At 46.5% G+C, this 18120-nt stretch overlaps 1 protein-coding gene across 5 annotated transcripts; it reads left to right on the top strand.

Moving 5' to 3' along the window:
* The first annotated feature begins 614 nt into the window (after window positions 1-614).
* On the top strand, window positions 615-17847 carry Znf518b (zinc finger protein 518B). Of its 5 annotated transcripts, none has more exons than XM_078021041.1 (3): window positions 621-736; window positions 8675-9419; window positions 11264-17847. In XM_078021041.1, the coding sequence occupies exon 3, from the start codon at window positions 11446-11448 to the stop codon at window positions 14686-14688; it is 3243 nt and encodes a 1080-aa protein (XP_077877167.1). In that variant the 5' UTR covers window positions 621-736; window positions 8675-9419; window positions 11264-11445; the 3' UTR covers window positions 14689-17847. The 5 variants fall into 5 exon arrangements, 4 of the variants coding, with proteins under 4 accessions (XP_021577881.2, XP_077877167.1, XP_077877166.1 ...); XM_078021040.1 differs by lacking the exon at window positions 8675-9419 and adding an exon at window positions 3074-3424; XR_013425690.1 differs by lacking the exons at window positions 8675-9419; window positions 11264-17847 and adding an exon at window positions 1275-1447 and having other exon boundaries at window positions 615-736.
* Window positions 17848-18120: the final 273 nt, after the last annotated feature.

The raw sequence follows: 18120 nt of genomic DNA, 5'->3' as shown, positions 1-18120 counted from the left end.
ATTGTTGGGAGAGACACCATCTGCAGTCTCTCCCACAGTCGTGATCTACTCTGAGCCTCGCAACGGAACGAAAACCCGAGACTTAAGAGAAGTCATGGGACCTCCAGGTCCAAGGTCCAATGGCTAAGACAACAGGCGTGGCATTCGAATCCAGGACTCCAGGGCCATCCTCTTCACTGCTGCCTGTGTCATTCTCCTCCATATCTTCTCTTCTCTGCAAGGAGGTAGAAGCTGGGGGCTGAGGACCTGTGCTCTCGCTTTTGCTCACCTGTGGCAGGACTGAACGCTCCTTGCGGGTAGAGGCCCAGCTCCACTCCTCAGGACCCAGGACCCGCAGGCTCTCACCAACGTCTGTCTGCTGGGCTACCAGAGGAGGTGAAAGGAGTTCTCCTTTCGCAGAGGAAGCTGCTGATGTGCGCCCTCAGTGTGGACATTGCGCGCTGTGGATGCCAATGCCCGGGTTCGGTGTTAAGTCCAAAGCAGGGCCCAGAAGCCACCGAGGCGGGGTGGAGAGCTCAGGCCCTGGGCATCTCAAAGCCAAGGGGCGGCGCAGACTTAGGGACCTCTGGTGCTGGCCTCGCCACCGCAGCCACCGCACTGCGCACGCGCGCTGTCCCGGCTCCGCCCCCCCGGGTAGGAACCTACAGCGGGTGCGGCGGCGGCGGCAGCAGCAGCGCCGGACGCTGGCGGTGTAGACACCCCTGGGTCAGGACCCGGACCCTGGACTGGCCGCCGGGTGAGTGGCTGACCGGGAGGGAAGGGCCCCGGCCAGGTACGCGGGGCAGGAGCAGCGCGGGGCGGGGGCCTGACGAGGACCCGGCGGGCGCCTGCGGGTGGAGGCCCGCGGCCCCGGGGAGGGAGCCCCCACCCCCGGCCTGCACCGTGGCCCCGCGCCCTCCCCACCCCCGCAGGCACCCCGCGGGGGCCGGGGTCAGGGGGCGCCGCCAGGGCTCCCTCCAGCGAGTGACAGGCCGCGGCCGGGGCGGGGACGGCGGCGGGGACCTGGGTCACAGCGCGCCGGGGGTCGCGCCCCCTCCCTGGCCCTCCGCCCGCCTTTGTGCCGCCGCCCGCGGGCCGGCGGGTGGGGACCGGCGCGGAGAGCGGAGCTGGCGGCGGTGTGGCCGCCGGGCCGCGGGTCCCCGCCCCCAGGTTTTAAATGATGCAGCCTGCGAGGATCCCTACCGGTCGCTCGGGCAGGAAGTGTGTAAGAGGCCATTTTTAAAGCCTCCTGCGGGCCTCGGAGGCCGGCGTTGACGTTCTTTGGTCTTCGGTAGCTAGAAGATCGCCCCGTGACCCCTCGAGGGGACCCGGACGGCCCCTGGTACAGGACGAGGGACTCCCTCTGTCCCCGCGCCTCCCTTCCTCGCGCCACGCTGTGCAACGTGGACTGGCCTCGGATAAGGGTGCCGTCGGTGTGAGCGTGCCAACAATAAACTTGAGAACCAGACCTCATTGTCTTTCCTTGGAGGATCGGAGAGGGTGTCCTGTCGAAAAGGCCCTGTTGGTGGAGGACCCATGCATGAGGTGGGGGAGCAGAGCGGAGGGGTCTACGCCAGAGGAAGCTTTGAATTGTCCCCCAAAACCTGGTGTCATTCTGTGGGCCCTCTGCATCCCAGCCCGCCCCCCCCCCTTGTTGGCTTGGGGTTTGGGGTCAGTTTAAAAAGGCCAAGAGAAGGATGCGAAAGAATGAACATTTGGTAACCAAGAAAAGAAAGCCTTAGAAGAGGACATTTAACCCCTGCATGTAGGCTGGTATTTAAAATATCCCCTTAAAATGCCCCTGGTTTTGAAAACTAGGATAATGAATGATTTGTCAGAGTGACATTACAAAATAAAAAGGAAATACCAAGTACTTTGTTCTCTTTAAAAATAGAAGCCTATCTGCTAAAATGTGATATTGTGTTGGAGTCCTTAGAACATTATCCTGCAAGTTTAGAATTGAAATCACCTTGGAAGAAAATTGTGGCCTCCAGAAACCTGCAGTACCTGACTTTAGAAGAGCAATGAAGGAGCATGGGAATGTCTCCCAGTCCTTCTGAGTCACATGTGCAAAGTTTAACCCAACCCATGATTGTACACCATGACAGATACAGGCCAAGGGTATTATTGCAAGTCAGAAAATATGGTTTAGAAACCAATGTTACATGGTTTCTTTAAGTAGAATACAAATAGAGCATTCCAATTTTTAAATTGTGATATTTTTAACCAAGGATGAATTTTTTTTGCTTACTTTCTATTTTGAGTCTAATATAGTAACCTTGAAAATTAACACTTTTGTATGTATCCAGTTTCATATGCTGTAACATTCATTACAAGTGTGCTTTGAAAAGAACAAAGGAGAGCATTCTCTTATTGGGACTCCTCCCTGACATGTTACCCTAAACTAATGTAGATTTTAAAAACCCAGTAACAACCATTAAAAAAAAAATCACACTTCTGTCTCTCCTGCTCTATTTGCCTTTAAGTAAGAGGATCTGGGCTAGTGTTTGTGCGAGAGGAAGAACAAAGAACATTTTATGATTGTCACTAGGAAGGCAATGCGATGCTTTCAGTTGCTTTCATTCATTCCCTCATTCTTTCATCCCGTTGTATTGAGTGCCTTCTATGGCCAACCCATTGATGTTGGTTATGGTAAAGGGGCCTCACCAGTGAGGATTTTCTCAGTCTTCAATTGTTCTCACATTGCCTGTCCTCTACTGTATTTTTGGTTCACATATGTCAACCCAGCCCACTATAATTTCCAGGGTTCATTCTTAAAGTAAAAGCAGCTGGATCATTTAATTCAGACTCTCCCATCATGGGAAGGGGGTAGGGTAGCTTAAAAATCACCTGGGAAGAATTTTAAACCCCATGCCTGGGCCCCACCCTAGGAAAAGAGCCATCTGATGCATTAGGTCACTTGAATCTTAGGACTCCTCTCTTTATTTGAGCTCCCAAAGTGACTGCTACACACACCAGTGTCTGAGAGGCACTTCTGGAGCTCATTCCTGCTATTTTCTAGGAGAAAAGTGCCCAAGAAACCAAGGATTTGCAGCTCCAGGACTTAAATCCAAGTGTCTGGCTTCTGTTGCAGGCATCTGTGGAACCCAGGGTTCTGAGCCTAAGCGTAGACGCCTACTCAGGGCCGGAAGCTTTGAGACCAGTGGCCCTCGGTGCTTGAGAAGAGAAGGACGCCTGAAAGGGAAGGAAGAGCCCTTGAGTCTTGCAACATTTTGACTCTTTGTCTGTAGCTTCAGGCAGGAAGTAAGAACAGTACTCAAGTGGCAGGAGATCCTGGCTGCGACTTCAGTTTACAGCTTGACACCACGGCAGTGTAATGGAAAGCAGTTTAGATTTGACACCCTTTGGCAGCAGTTGGTCTCCAACCCTGTGGTCTTAGCAAAGCCTCATACTTTCTGCAGACCTTTGCTCTTGGAAGAAGCAGGTACGTGAAGGCTTGCTTTGAAGAGAACCCAGGTAACATATGAACCTGCTTCTTCAGGCACCTCTTCTACCTCACCTGAGCCATGATGCTCCAGGATTGACAAGCAACCAGCCACTGAGCACACCTGTTCAGTTCCCTGATATAGGGATCCTCACTGAAACTACCCATCTTCTGTCACACTCTTTAGGCACAGCAGCCCATGGTGGGTGTTGGGATCAGATCATCTGCTCTGTGCTCATTGTTGTCAATACCATGCCAGGCACTACCAGGAACATTCAAGTTTCTGAGAACCTGCAAAGTAGATTGTGGCATTACTCACCTTAAAATCAGTGAATACCAAGGTCACATGGCGAGGCAGGAGTAGAACCCTGAGATCTCCTGTCTAGTCACTCCATTACAGTCCCAAGGCAATGGCTTAGCCTTGCCTCCAGTATAAAGTACTATCCAGGGTATCATTATTCCGTGCACTTCTCTGTGCACCTGCCCCTGGAGGATTCTCAACCTCAGCTGCATATTGGAATCATCTGGGAAGCTTTACAAACCTCAGTGTCTGGACTGCCCCTTGCCCTCAGCTCCTTCCAGTTAAACTGGAGTCTTGGGGGGTTAGGGCCCAGGCATCCTTGTTAAAGCCCCCAGGTAACTCCAGTGTGCAATAGGTAACCCACTGTTCCAGGGACCTCCTTAAACATCCTGGGCATGTCCTGACAAGGTTCACCTTTACATAGCCAAGGTAAGAACCACTAATGGAGGAGGAGATTTTGTCTCTGATTATACTTTTAATTAAACTCCTAACTCATTTTTTTCCTGCAAAATTTTGGGTATTTTTCCAGAGGCAAAAAAAAAAAAAAAAAATGGAAATAACCAAAAATCTGTGTGTACATTTTTAGCATCATTAAGAGCATCCGAAGTCACTTGGAATCTTCTTTAATGAGGAATCTTGTGATATTGCTTGTAGTACTTCTTTTCCTTATCTTCTATATATACTTAATGCTAATATAGATTTTACTCCTTAGCATGTTTTTTTCATATATAAAACAATAAGCTTTAAACTTCATGGACATTAGCATTGGTCACTTTCTTTTTAAAGGTTTTTCTCTCAAATTGTAAAGGAGGGAGAAGCCTTAAAATCCCTTTGTTTCCTAATATTGATTCAGTTGATGTACCTAGCTGGGCCAAGTCATCCCCAAAGAACTCTGTAGACAGGATTGAGGATCCTAGCTTGGGTGGGTGTGGACCTTTGTTCCATTAGGCTCATTTGTTAAGCTTGCTAATCTCTGCTTCTCTGGACCTTACTGCCTTCTCCTACGGTGGAAAGAACCTTAACAAATATACGTTGACTTATTTTATGATGAAATGTCTCTGCCCAGCATAAAGCCACCTGCATGTACCTGGCAGCACCATGTCAGTTAGGCATTTCTTCCTTACAATTTACAAGTGAGAGTACCCAGGCCCAGCTTAACCAGTATGAAATCACAACTAGTGTCAAGAACTAGGTTTTGGACTTTGTCCTGCTCTCCGGGGTCATTATGCTTTCCGGGGTTACACCAAGCTGCATTCATCTGGAGAACAGAGGAACCATCTCCTGCAGCCTTCCTCCCTGTCTGTTGTCCACGCAGTACAGTTTCAGAAGGAAATGTCAGGTCCCGAGGGAAGCGTGTTTGTTGGCAACCTCTAGAAGTATTTTTTGGCCATCAGGATGGCACGCAGTTTGCAGTTCAGTCATTCTAAGTGTGAGGTAGTTTGGCATAAAGATTGCAATGCTTAATTGTTATTTTTTTCCTGTTGAGGTCTATTTATCCATTCAATTCAATTCTGATTTGTTGTAATGGTCAGAAAAAACTCTTGCTGAGGCAACAGTTTCTTCCTAAATATCCTACTGAGGAAGTATGTCCAGTTAACATGGCAAATGTCGGATTTCTTTCTTTTTTACCCTTATCCGCTGTCGCTCTTCTACATGCTTCTGAGCACTTAGGGTAAAATTGTGTTAAAATTTGGGTCACTGGGAAAAACTAGTAAGATGAGCCTTTTTATAGCCAAAGAGTCAAAGGAACACAAAGGTACAGTTTTTGAGTGGCTGTGCCATGGGGCTAGGGACTTTTCATACCTTACCAGTGTCTACTCCTAATAGCCCTTTAAGTTTGAGGGTGGTAAAGCTGTTTCCTTGCAACAAATAGACAGGAATCACTTGTCTAGACCCAGCAAATACAGGACAGGACCAGAGTTTGAACCCTAGACCTTCCAGCCCCATTCCTGTGCTTTTCATGGGCATATCAGCTGTACCCCTGCCCCAGTGAGGGATGTGGTGGGAGCCACAGTGAGACAGAGTTTCTAAGTCAGAATGCCTGAAAAGAGTTGCTTCCATTGGCTTCTCATCCACAGAGGATGCCAGCAGCCAGCCTTCTAGCTCTGAGTTTGTTGGACCCCCTTTGTGCACGAAAATGTAGGTGATATACTAGGCCTACTAGGCCTGCCTCTCTTCTTCTGTTTCACGCTAACATCCAGCTCAGAGGTACCTTCCTGCTACAGGGCTCTCACTGTGTGGCTGTGCTTCAAGGGGCAGGCTGAGGAAGGCAGGTCAGTAACCTGCTCACACCCAAAGCTCTGTGAGTGCGAGTTCTGTGGAGATTGTATGCAGCCGGTAGCCTTTGCCACTAAAACTAACAGGAGGTCTTGCCCTAGAGGCAAACCTATTTTAATCTGTACAACCAAACAATTGTGATTAAAATTATAAAATGAAATTCAGTGTATATTCTGGAAAGAGCAATTGTTAGGCAGCTAAGAAGCCTGTAATTTAGCCCCTCTTCTGATTGGCAAAATGTCTTCATTAAAACAATAGAAAGTAATAGATTTAACAACTCAAAGTGTGCCATAACTTATCCAGGCACTTTCCCTCACCACCTCACCCTGGGTCCTCACGACAGCCCTGGGGGTGGGGGTCCTGCTGATGTCTGCTCTCCTGGTAAGGAATCAGTTTGCCCAGGCCTCACATCTAGGAAATCCTATGATTTTAAACCCTGTAGTCTCTTTCCAGAATCTGTAGCTTTAAACATGATTTTACCTCTTATTTCTCTGCTAATTCTGTTGAGCATGAGTCACTTCCAGCATTTAGAAGTCAGATGCTTCATTTTTAGTAAGAACTTATACAATCTTGCACATTTTATAATCCTTAGTATCACTTAACTGGTTTCTTCCAAACTCAGCGATTTTTCCCCTTGTGTCCCCATAATAAGTATTTTGGAAATCAGGACGAGTAAGCTCAAAAATGAAGAAGAGGAACCTCCTACACACACACACACACACACACACACACACACACACACACACACACACACACAGTGCGAGAGAGTGTTGGGCCTCCTCCCAGGCCTTTCCTTTGAGGAGGACAAGACAGTGCGGACAGCAGGCTTCTTAGACAGAGGGCTGCTTCTCTCCTGCATGGCTGTCATGCGGAGTTTTGCTGTAGGTAATTCTATATTCAAAAGCTCACTTCTGCTGCTTGAATAGCTTATACCAAACAGGCATCTAAATGGTAGGGACATTTTGTGCCATAATGATAACAAGACTATTATTTCTGTGTTTTTGAGAGCACTTCTAAATTATATGAAAGAGAAAAATAAAAGTATGTTTCTAGTCCCAGGAAGTCAAGTACAGGGCTTCTGTAAGGCTGGGTGAGTTGGGAAGATCTGTGAACTCTGACACTGATTTAGTGTGGTGTTTTCTTGAGTGCCCTCAGCATCCAGTGTACCCATGCACAAATCTTTATCTACTGTGTTTATATAATCCTCTGTTATCAGCCCACTGAGCAATTACTTATCCAGAAGACTCAGCTTCTCTGGTGGTTGTATTTAGATAGAGGACTTTGTATGCAAAGAACTGGGGCTTGGGAGCTCTCAGGAGTATTCATATGCAAATACCAATATCTTGGCCACTTTGTGGTTCCCTGCTGCTCTGTGCATTTACTTTTATCTTGAAGTATTACATCTGAGCTATTCCAAGAGCCACACCCTGCTGCAACTAGCCACAGATTTGTATTGAAGGAACCTCCCATCTTTTCCACCAAGAATGAGAAAAATGGCAAAGTAGTAATACTAATTTATTTTGAAAATAGTTTAGAAACCAAGAAAGATGCTGTCAAACAATTGACAGTGAACTCATGGCCAGATTCCCTGCTTCCCCCATGAAACTGCAGGTCGTAGATTCGTGCTTCATATTATCAGTTGCTCCTATGGATTCTCAGTTCAGAATACAGATGGTGTTTAACCTATGATGGTTCTACTCATGATTTTGTTATAAAAGCAACATGCACTCAGTAGAAATTATGCTCCTAATTTTGAATTTTGTTCTCTTCCCAGGCTAGTGATGTGCAATCCAACAGTATTATGATGCAGGGCAGAGGCAGTGAACTCCCAATAGGCCATGCAGCCACAAGTGTAATAACCAACACCATATTTGATAGCCACTGTAGTCAATAAATAAAATGAGGTGTTCAATGCATGAATATCTGATAGTCTTTGTGCTGGGTGGTTTGCCAACTGTAGACCTAGGTAATGGTTCTGAACACATTGAAGGCAGGTTAGGCTAAGCTCTGATGTGCAGTACGTTAGGCGGATTAAATGCATTTTTCACTTACAATGTTTTCGATTTACAGTGGGTTTATTGGGATATAGCCCTACCATAAGTTGAGGTGCACACACAGCTGCTTAGATATTTTTGCAGAGGTGCCTCAAAAAAAAGTGTGTGTTTCTCAGGCATCAGAACCAGCCTTATTCTCTGAGGACTTCTTTCCAGTTGCTGTCCACTTCTTGCTGATGGTCGTGATCTTGCAGTCCAGTCTGTTCTCAAGTTTCAAGAAGAATAACACCCTCTAAGTTTTTAAAAGATTGGAGAGAAAAGTGGCAAAACAGCGTTTCTTGATTTTTTAAAAATCGTGGAGGCTGAGAAAGATGATGAAAAACTGGAAATGTGCAAATGTAATCCTGGGTTGAACAATTCTTCAAAAAAAAAAAAAAAGGAATGTTGGCATGTGACTTTGAGAATTATATGTTGAAACAGTTGATGAGCAAGTTGTGCTAGGTTAAGTAATTTAGTCTCTCTGTGGATTATGAGGCTGGTAGATGACAGAAGAGATTTTACGTATTGATTGGTATTCAAACCTTTGGGACAGAATTAGGAATCAAGGACTACTAGATAAGAGATGTGCAGATTATTAGCTGGTCTATTAAGAGTGATTAAGTTGTTTCTTTTTTGCAGCTCCAGTGTCAAGATGGAAGAAAGTTAGAGGGAAGCCAGTTCCTGTTTCATTTAGGAGTAAATTGTTAACAATGAAAACTAGGTGAAAAGCAAAATCTGCTGCCTAACGAAGGAAGAGCTTGACGCGTGGTCAGTGGTGGGGAAGTTTTAAGGTGAAGTGTCGCTGGACACTTAAGCTGGTGATTTCCAATATGGGCTTCACATCAGCTTTACCTGAAATGGCTTTCCACATCCAGGTGCCTCTTCCCCTGCCCTCTTTCCAGAGCCTGGGATTCCCTAGCCAACAGTTGCAGCCCAGGAGAGTGTCTTTGCTGTGATTCTAAGGTTCCTTCAGAATGCAGAAACCTTGGAACCTCATCCTTCTATCACCTGACTTCAGCCTCTGTATCCTTTGGGCCTGTGGTTCGCTGAGGTTCTAAGTGCAGCTGTGGCGCTTGGTTTAGCTGGCTAAGAATGTCAGCATGAACATACAGATGTAGGGTTCTTGTGTGGTCAAGTCAGATTTCAAGGGTCAGCGATATCAGACTGGTCTTAGAAATCACATGGCCCAGCCTTGTGTTGTATAAATGAACGAGCAGCTACAGATGGGTAATTCACCTGAGGCCACCTAGCAGAAGTTCATTGTGTCCCTTCTAACTCCCTTCACTGAACCTAGTTTATAGATCTGGAAAATAAAGTGCAGTCATCTCTAGTGACTCCTGAAGAGGAGCCTGTGGTCTGCACCAGGAGTGCAGTAGACTAGAAGGTATGTGTCCCTCCTGTGTCATGTGTTGCCAGCTCAGGGCATTCATGTGTCTCCTCCCAAGCAAGGTGCCCTACTGTAGGTGGAGAAGAGGGACAGCATCTTACAGCATCTTACAGCCCCAGGCCTCTGTCCACTAGCTGTCTGGATGCCGTGTGCACGCAAGGCTGGTCAGGGCTGGATCTAGATGCCATCAGGGTTTGACTGCACACTGGAAATTGCTTTTGGAAGAAGGTAACTCTCTTTCACAGCAGAATAGGGAGAGCACACTGCAGGAGAAAATAGGGCTTATTATTGTACACTATACGTTCTTCTGTTGCTTTTCAAAGCTGTTTTCGAAAGGCAAGTTTCATACCAGGTCTGAATGCGTAGCAGTTGCTTCTTCCCACCCTACAGAAAGCACTTTCCCACTACCTTTGTGTGGATCTTGGCCTGATGGCCCTGTGCTGCTGACCGACACTCATATTGCCCACCATGGAAGAGACCTGAGGCCCTCTGTGCCTCCTGGCACTTGGAGAAAGGCTTTAGTGTCTTATTTATCCCAGCAGCTCTGTGGGTGATGCTGGGTCGGCGTTCTTAATTCTGATTACCAGATGACAATTTGAACTCCAGAGATTTAAGTGGTTTTCTAAGATCATACAAGAAAGGCTTCTGGCAAGAATGGTTTCTGTCAAGCTCCTGGTTCTGTAGACTTTGAAAAAAATAAGTGCCATTAAAGATGAGTTGAAAATTAGTCCCTGAGTAACACGTGGAATATGAGTGTCGAAGGATCGTTGCTCTGGGAAACACCGGTCACTCCTGCTGCCCAACCCAAGCCGTCCATGTCTCCCCACTGCCATCGTCTTGTCTCCTGTAGACTCTTGGCTTCATGGCGGCTAGAGACTGTTGGAGCATAAATCAGATGTCATGCCGCTGCTCCAGGCCTCACCTGGTCCTCCATCTCAGGCAGAGGAAAAGCCCCTGTCTTGTGAAACCCGTCACACAGCTCTCCTCAGCCAGTCTCCCTGTCCCTCTGACCATGTTGGCAGCTGCCCACTCCTCCCTCCTTCCTCAGGTGCACCATGCCTACTTTCCAGTGACCTTTGTCTTTTCTGTGGAGACTTTTCCAGGACACACGTAGGGGTCACACCCCAGTCACCTAGGTCTCTACTCTACACCTAGGTCGCCTTGGCTTACCGTGTTTCTTACCCAGTTCTCCCCCTTCTGCTTGACAGTGAGCACAGGCTTGGCTTGTCCTCTGTCATTGTGCACCTGAGCATAGGGACCAGTCCGCCTTGGTCCACTGCCCTTCAGCACTCAGAATAAGGCCTGGCCCTTGACAGATGCTCAGTAGATGTTGTCTTCACAATGTTGTCTGTGTCACTGGCAGGTTGGGTGTGTGAGCAGAGCTGGTGTCCAAACTGATGAGGGCCGAGAGGAGCCTTGGCTCCACCTGGGTGACTCACATATCCAAAAATCAAACTGAAAAGGTCCTGGATGAAGATTTGGGGAGGCTAATATGACATTAAACCTGAAAAACTGCTTCAATGTGCTTAATAACACTTAAAAATAAGTTTCACTGATCAAAGGCTCTTCTAATGGCTGCTATAAAGTCCTTCCTGCAAGTGTCCTGCATTCATAGCCTAACGTGGTGATTTGTGGGGGCCTAGTTTGAAAATGTGTTCAATATCAACTCGGCTGCCAGCTCTGTTATGTGGAGTGTTACTTTAACACACATGTAAGATCGCATATTGAGATTTACCATCAGATTCCCAAGGTCATTAAAATGTAGAGTAACTTTGATAGTGGCTTAGGCAAACTTTGAATTCTTATATTGATCATGCTTTGTGATTTTTGTTTTCCTATAGTGTTGCCTGGAATGTCAGAAGATTGACAGCAGTCATATTTTGGAGCATGCTCCTACAGTGGCAGTGTACCAAAGAAAGGTTGTGAAGTACCTACCCGCCACCAAGCACAGTGTGCTGCAGGGTGCCTCTGAAGGATTTTGTCATGTGAACTCTTTCTGAATTTCAATCCGCTCTTTCTAGAAATGCAGATAAAGAAGATGAAGGATATTGGAGAGCCTTCGTACGCTACCCCAATGAATGGCACACATAACTCCTTGACCTTGTCACCCAAACACCCTAATTCTAACAGAGCAACTCGGCCAGACAGACAGGAAGCACAGGCCCTTTTGTATCAGGGCTCGGAGGCGGAGGCTGCCATGATGACCATTGCAACATGTGCAAAGTGCAGAAGTGTTCACAAAGTCCCTCTTCAAGATTTGAAGAAGGGTCCCGGGCAAGGCCAAGCGGAAGACGGATATGTCTGCCTCCCATGCAGCCTTCAGACCGCTCCTCCCCATTTTCCCTTCATGAACGGGGATCCCAGGGCCACTCATGTCGGAAACAAAACCGAAGCTATCTCGAGTCCCATCAATAACAAATTCAAGGTGAGGAACTTTAAGCCAGGCAAATACTACTGTGATAAGTGCCGGTTTTCCACCAAGGACCCGCTGCAGCACAGGAAGCACACGCTGCAGCACGAGGAGATCAGATTCATCTGCTCCCACTGCAGCTACGTCTCCTACACAAAGGGGGAGTTTCAGAGGCACCTGGTGAAGCACACGGGCATATTCCCTTATCAGTGTGAGTACTGTGACTATGGTGCTATTAGAAATGACTATATCGTCAAGCACAGGAAGAGAGTCCACGAGAGGGCTGGTGCTAAGAGACCTCTCAAAACTGCCACCAAGCTGGACCCCAAAAGAACTAGCATTTCCAGACAGAACATAGAGCTCTTAAAGGCCCCTAGCCTAAGGACCGCATTTCAGAACAGGTTGTCGGATCAGCTCTCAAGATTCTCTCTTCATGCTAATAAAGACAAAATTCACAATATCCTATTGCTACCGGAATCAAAGGAATACCAGAAAGATGTTGTGTGTATTCCCAATCAAATGACCTTACCGGAGCCAAATGAAGTCGGTCTGTTTGAGAACAAAAGCGTCGAGGTGGAAGTGTTATCTCCTTCAAAGGAACCCGTTCAGCCCGGTGTGCCGCTGACGGTCGTGGCCCCAGCGGAGCTAGTTGTCCCTGCAAACTGTTTGGCCCAGTTGATGGATGTGAAGGTGGTCAACGGCACACAGCAGCTCCTTCTCAAACTGTTTCCACTGGAGGAAAAGAGTCACCTGGAAGCTGGCAGTGGCGATGGAGGCGATCCAGAGCATGGGACTAAAGAGAAGTGTTCAAAGGAGCCAGAAAATGTATTTTCTGTAGAAAATATAAAGTCACTAGCAATAGAAGGGAACACTGGAAGACTTGTAGGTGTAGACAACCTTCGGTCTTCAGTTCAGAGACAACTGAAAGATGTGAGGTGGGTGAGGTCTTGTGATCTCGTGTCTGGCTCCCGTGTGCACGATCTCAGGGAACACCTTCTCAGTTCTGATGGGGTCGAGGATTTGCAGACCAGGAATGATTTGTATTCACATAGGACCGCTCTTCCTTTTACCTCCTTAAAAGGTCACTCTCCAGCCTCTGTCATGAAAAGCGGTGCCATGTGTGGTCTCGGAGCTGCTTCAGACCCTTTTCCTTCTAAAGCTGCCGATTCTTCCGCAAAAGATGGAAGAAATGTGCACGGTGACTCTCAGCCGTTATTTCATCTGGCTCTGACACCTCCAGCCACTTCCTTCTCTGGGGAAAAGGGCTTACTGCCTGCAGTCGGTCAGAGTGACTTGGAACCTGGAAGTCAGAGCAATGTTCCTGCCAAAATGGCTTCCTCTCCTGGGAAGCTGGAAGGTGACCAGGCAGAGGACAAGGCAGCTTCAGATCTAAGCCAGACCTCCCCTTCACGGGAGAGTGAGTATTTATACACAGACATGACCAGAGGGGAAGACGGAACTAGATCTGAGCCTGGAGGCGACCCTGGGGAATTGAAGAATTCTGAAAGCACCAGTGAGACCCCCGAGGGCCCTGTCATCTCATCAGTATTTTCTCTGAGCTCTGGGTCTGAAAATGTCCCAGAGGGCATTAAGTGGAATAGTTCAACATCCAAAATAAAGTCCATTGAACTCTTACGCAGAAAGATCGCCCAGCTGATTGAGTCCTGTGGCAAGCCTTCGTCTTTGTCTGCAAATAGTGCACGAGGTCGGTCCGCGTCAAAGGGAACCTCCAAAGCAACACCTGAAGGCATTCAGGACATTAACCTGTCACTTCCCGGCCCAGGCACTTCCACAGGTCCCCTCCAGACACCTCAGAATGAAGGTGATGTCACTGGCAGTGGACAGCTGGCTCATCAGCAGGTCTACCCACAATTTGCTAATGGCAGTGAGGGGAACACTGAAGGCAGAGGGACCAGGAAGGCTCATGTGGCCACTCCAGTGCTGATCCCCAAAGGGGCCGTGTTGAGGGTTCTCAACTCCTCTGAGGATGCCCACATCATAGAGGCTACCTGCGACGCACCTGTCGGCATACCTTGCAGCAAAGCACAGTTGCCAAAACCAGCTCCTTACTGCCCCATGAAACAGACAGACTCAGACCTGCAGCCTTTGACCAGTGATGGTGGGCCAGTCGACATGTCCCCAGGTCTCGAGACAGCTCTTCGGCCTAAACCAAGAAAAGAGGATGCTATGTGTAGCACCATCCCTAAGAAAACTGGCCCTGGGCCTGGACAGCATGGCTGTAGTGACCTGAGGAGGCCAGGGAGACTGCTGTCCAGGAGTCTTCCAATGAGTAGGAATAAAACCAGGCAAGTGAATTCATCCAAGAAGAAAAGCAAACTTGAGGCCAATGCCAACCGCTGCCTCAGGGATCCTTCCGTTTTTCAGGTTGCCAGACAGCTCCGACTGATGGCCGCCAAACCAGATCAGTTGATTAAATGCCCCCGTCGGAACCAGCCAGTCATCGTGCTAAATCATCCCGATGTGGACTCACCAGAAGTGACCAACGTGATGAAGGTGATCAATAAGTACAAGGGCAACGTCCTCAAGGTGGTTTTATCAGAAAGGACAAGGTGTCAGCTTGGCATTCGACGGCAGCACATGCGATTGACCTACCAGAACGTGGAGGATGCCAATCTGCTCAAAAGGCAAATGATGTTGAAAATGAAACTGAAAAAGGTTCATAAAAACAACTACCAGGTGGTGGACTCCTTGCCCGATGATTCGTCCCAGTGTATATTTAAGTGCTGGTTTTGTGGGCGGCTGTATGAGGACCAGGAAGAGTGGATGAGTCATGGCCAGCGGCATTTGATAGAGGCAACTAGAGACTGGGATGTTCTTTCTTCCAAAGGCAAATGAGGAAAGAGTGGTCTTTGAAGTGATTTGCTTCTCTTTTTAATTTTTCTGTTTGGGGGATGATTCCCCCAGATTCAATAGGAGAAATGCAGACTGGGGGGATGAGGGTTGTGGATTCTTCAGATCCCTGTGGAAATGTTGATTCTTCCCCAGGACATGTCTGGACTCTGGGAGGTATTTAAAGCCCCTGAAATTGTGCGCGCACAAATGGATGTACATGCATTTTTCTGGAGAAAGGATGTGAAGTTCTCAACAGATTTTCAGTGGGATCTAAGACCTTTGTTTAGTATCCATTTTTCTGAGTAGATACAAATCTTTCATATTCCAGTTAGGAGGGGCAAGTTTAGAATAATTTACACCTGCTCCTTATATAAATGCTACTGAAGAATTAAATCTACGTTTCGGTGTGCATTTCCACTTTGTTTCTGCTTTAACTCCTCTCCTGAATATTTGGTACATAATGAGAATTATATTTTCTACTGTATTAGTTCTTTTAAATTTATTTTTTAAAAAATTGACATATTGGGGCTGGGAGTATAGCTCAGTGGTGCACAAGACCCTGGCTTCCATCCTCAGCACTGCAAAAAAAAAAAAAGGATGGGGGGAATGGCATTCTTTTTAACCCCTCCCCACTCTGTAGTACTCTTGAGTGTGTATGTATTGTGCAGTTGTGCTCATGTTGTCTATTTTAAAGAACAGTTCCAAGGGTTTGCCTGCATTTACCAATTCAACAACAGGCATTGTGAAACAAAAACAAATATTTCCAAGTGTTAGCTTTTGCTTTCTTTTAAAAAATCCTGATTTGTAACAATTGGATAGGGAATGTGCCTTCTCCGGGGGGAAAAAATTTTATGAAGGGAAAGATCTAAAGTCAAGTCCCCTTAAAACTCCCACAAGCATAAATTAAGTGACCAGTGCAAAGGTGAAGGGAGTGGCTTCTTACAGCAGAGGTGGACCCTGGGAGGACAGCTCAGGGTGACTGGGGAAGGACCTTGGGAAGGGGCGAAGTGTTCACTTGGGAACTTGTCCTGAGACGGGGTGCATGCTGCCTGCTGTCCTGGATCACTGGAGTCAGGGACACCTCTCCAAGGTCAGACCTTACTCTCTTTGGCCATTTTTTCTGAAGAGGCACAATTTTTCCTCATGAAACTTAGTAGAAGCTGTCAGGAATCACCAAAATGGAAGGGACCCCCCCCCATTACACACTGTGTTTGTCAAGGTGGTAGCAGACACTCCCTGGTTTTCACTGCAACAATCTGCCCCCATCTGTCTTCTCCACACGTGTTCTCTTGCTCACCTCTCCTGGGAGAAGATCAGTCCTTCTACCCACAGATGCCTGCACTGTGCCTGAGCTACAAAGCACCTTTGCACACATGAGGAGCAGCCCCTCCCTGGCATAAGCCTGGCTTCCAGGTAGACGGACGCTGTAAACATCCCCCATGGCTGGATTTTAGTCCTCTCATGCCCAGGCGGAGAGCTGACCTTCAGGCAGGACACAGATGGTGCAGTAATGACCCTTCCCCTTCAGGAAGGGCCTGCCTCTGGGGGTTAACAGTGCAGAGTGGAACTGGGGCAGTACATCTGGAAAGGACACCAGGGATTTCTGACTTACCAAGGTTGTGGATGGAGACTTCCTGATTTTTTTTTTTCCCATATGGGAAAGTCTCATATGTGGGATTGTACTCCTCTGAAGTTTGTTCTCATAGATAATCAGCATTTCTTAGGTATAATTCAATACATGATCATTAAGTTGATTAATTGGCTAATTTTTATTGGAATTTAAAACTTGCATTTTTTATATATGTGTATATATGTGTGTACACATATAAATATTTTTTACCACATGGAAGTTGCAATAGCTAATTTTCTGATTTCCTATTTTATAATGATATGTGGGCTGGGAAAATATAAAACATTTTTATATTCTAGAAATAATTTATTTTGGAAGTACATTTTTATAATGGTTTGATCTCATTTTTAGAAAAGGAAAGCACAGTATGTGATAGGATCTAATTTATATGAACAAACAGGAGTAGACACCCCTGTGAATCATTTTATTATGACATTTAGTTCTTAGTCTTTTTTTATTTGGTGCTTTGTGGTAAGTGGCTTATGTGAACCAGCATCACATAAGAGCATTCTGAAACCATATCCATGTTACACCGTACACCCCTCTAGCGTAAAAGAAACTTAAAATGTGGAGAGAAGGGAAGAAAATGCTGTGACTTTTACTTTTATCTTCGATACCTCACCACTTAGTAGCTTCTTCCTGAAAGGGCCAGCCAAGAGCTAGCCCTGGATCTATCTGCTCAGAGTGTTAAGTGTCCACGTGAAATATTGACCTTTGACAGCACTGACTGTTGTTCAAGTATTATCTAAGCCACAAGTCGAGTACTTGTGTGGAGTTGAATTTTGTGAGTAGAATATGTAGCAGACCTTTTGGGGACATTTGGAACTACGTACTTAAGGAGTTTAAAGTGTTCCTAGAATTCATAGAAAAGGGGAAACAAAAGTGGCTGTCTTCCCTAAATAGCTTTAGAAAATAGCTTATTAACATGTAGGTAAATGTCATGAGATAAACAAGTTTCTAACAAAATTGGAGGGAGTGGGCAGGACAGTGTTGAATACTCTTTCCCTTGATTTTGAAGGATCTCCAGTCACTACATTTTATTAATAGTACTAATAAAATTATTTTAAACTTATTTTTTAAAGTAGGCTTTCTTACTTTTGGGGACCAGAAATAGGCAAACTTGTTATATTTGTTATAGGCAAATAGAGTAAAAATGTAAAAAACAAAACAAAAACACTAAATATGCTCCTAACAGATTATATTTTTTTCAAATTTGTATCCCCAGTCCAAAACATTTGGTGAGCCCTTACACAGAGCTGAACTGAACACAAGGTACTAAGCCTCAAAAGCCCCATCGCTCTTTCTTTAGGACTTCTCTAAGCCATCCCAAAAAATAAAGACGTGATGCTGCTCCACCTTTTGAATCCGTGAATGTCTATTTGATTGGAAAACAAAACTTTGTATAACAAGTTAAGCATTATTATAATTCCTGGGTTAACAGTTTGTGTGTCTGCTGCTCTGGTTTTGAAACACATTTGTATATAGATAGAGAAGTCGGAGTAAGTTTTGTTAAATAAAGCAACTGTACCGTTTTCTCTGCCCTTGATTTCACATGTTAAGCCAGGTGGCCATTGCACAGCCTGTCTGTGATGTCTGCCTGGGTTACATGAGGTGAAGGAATCAATCTGTACACCCCAGGAGCTTTGAATTCCACCGGAGTGCTTGGAATCAAGCACTGCTGGTTATTCGTGCATACCCTGAGGTGAAGCTGGGGACTTGGTTGTGTTTTGTCTTAAATTCCAAGTGATGTGGTTTGGATGGTGGTGGGAGGGGAGAGGCAGTTTTCCTACCATGCCCAGTGGCTT

Source organism: Ictidomys tridecemlineatus, chromosome 9 (assembly GCF_052094955.1).
Source record: "Ictidomys tridecemlineatus isolate mIctTri1 chromosome 9, mIctTri1.hap1, whole genome shotgun sequence".
NCBI classification, from domain to species: domain Eukaryota; kingdom Metazoa; phylum Chordata; class Mammalia; order Rodentia; family Sciuridae; genus Ictidomys; species Ictidomys tridecemlineatus.
Note: the sequence above shows the minus strand (reverse complement) of the source record. Positions and strands in the feature narration are given on the sequence as shown.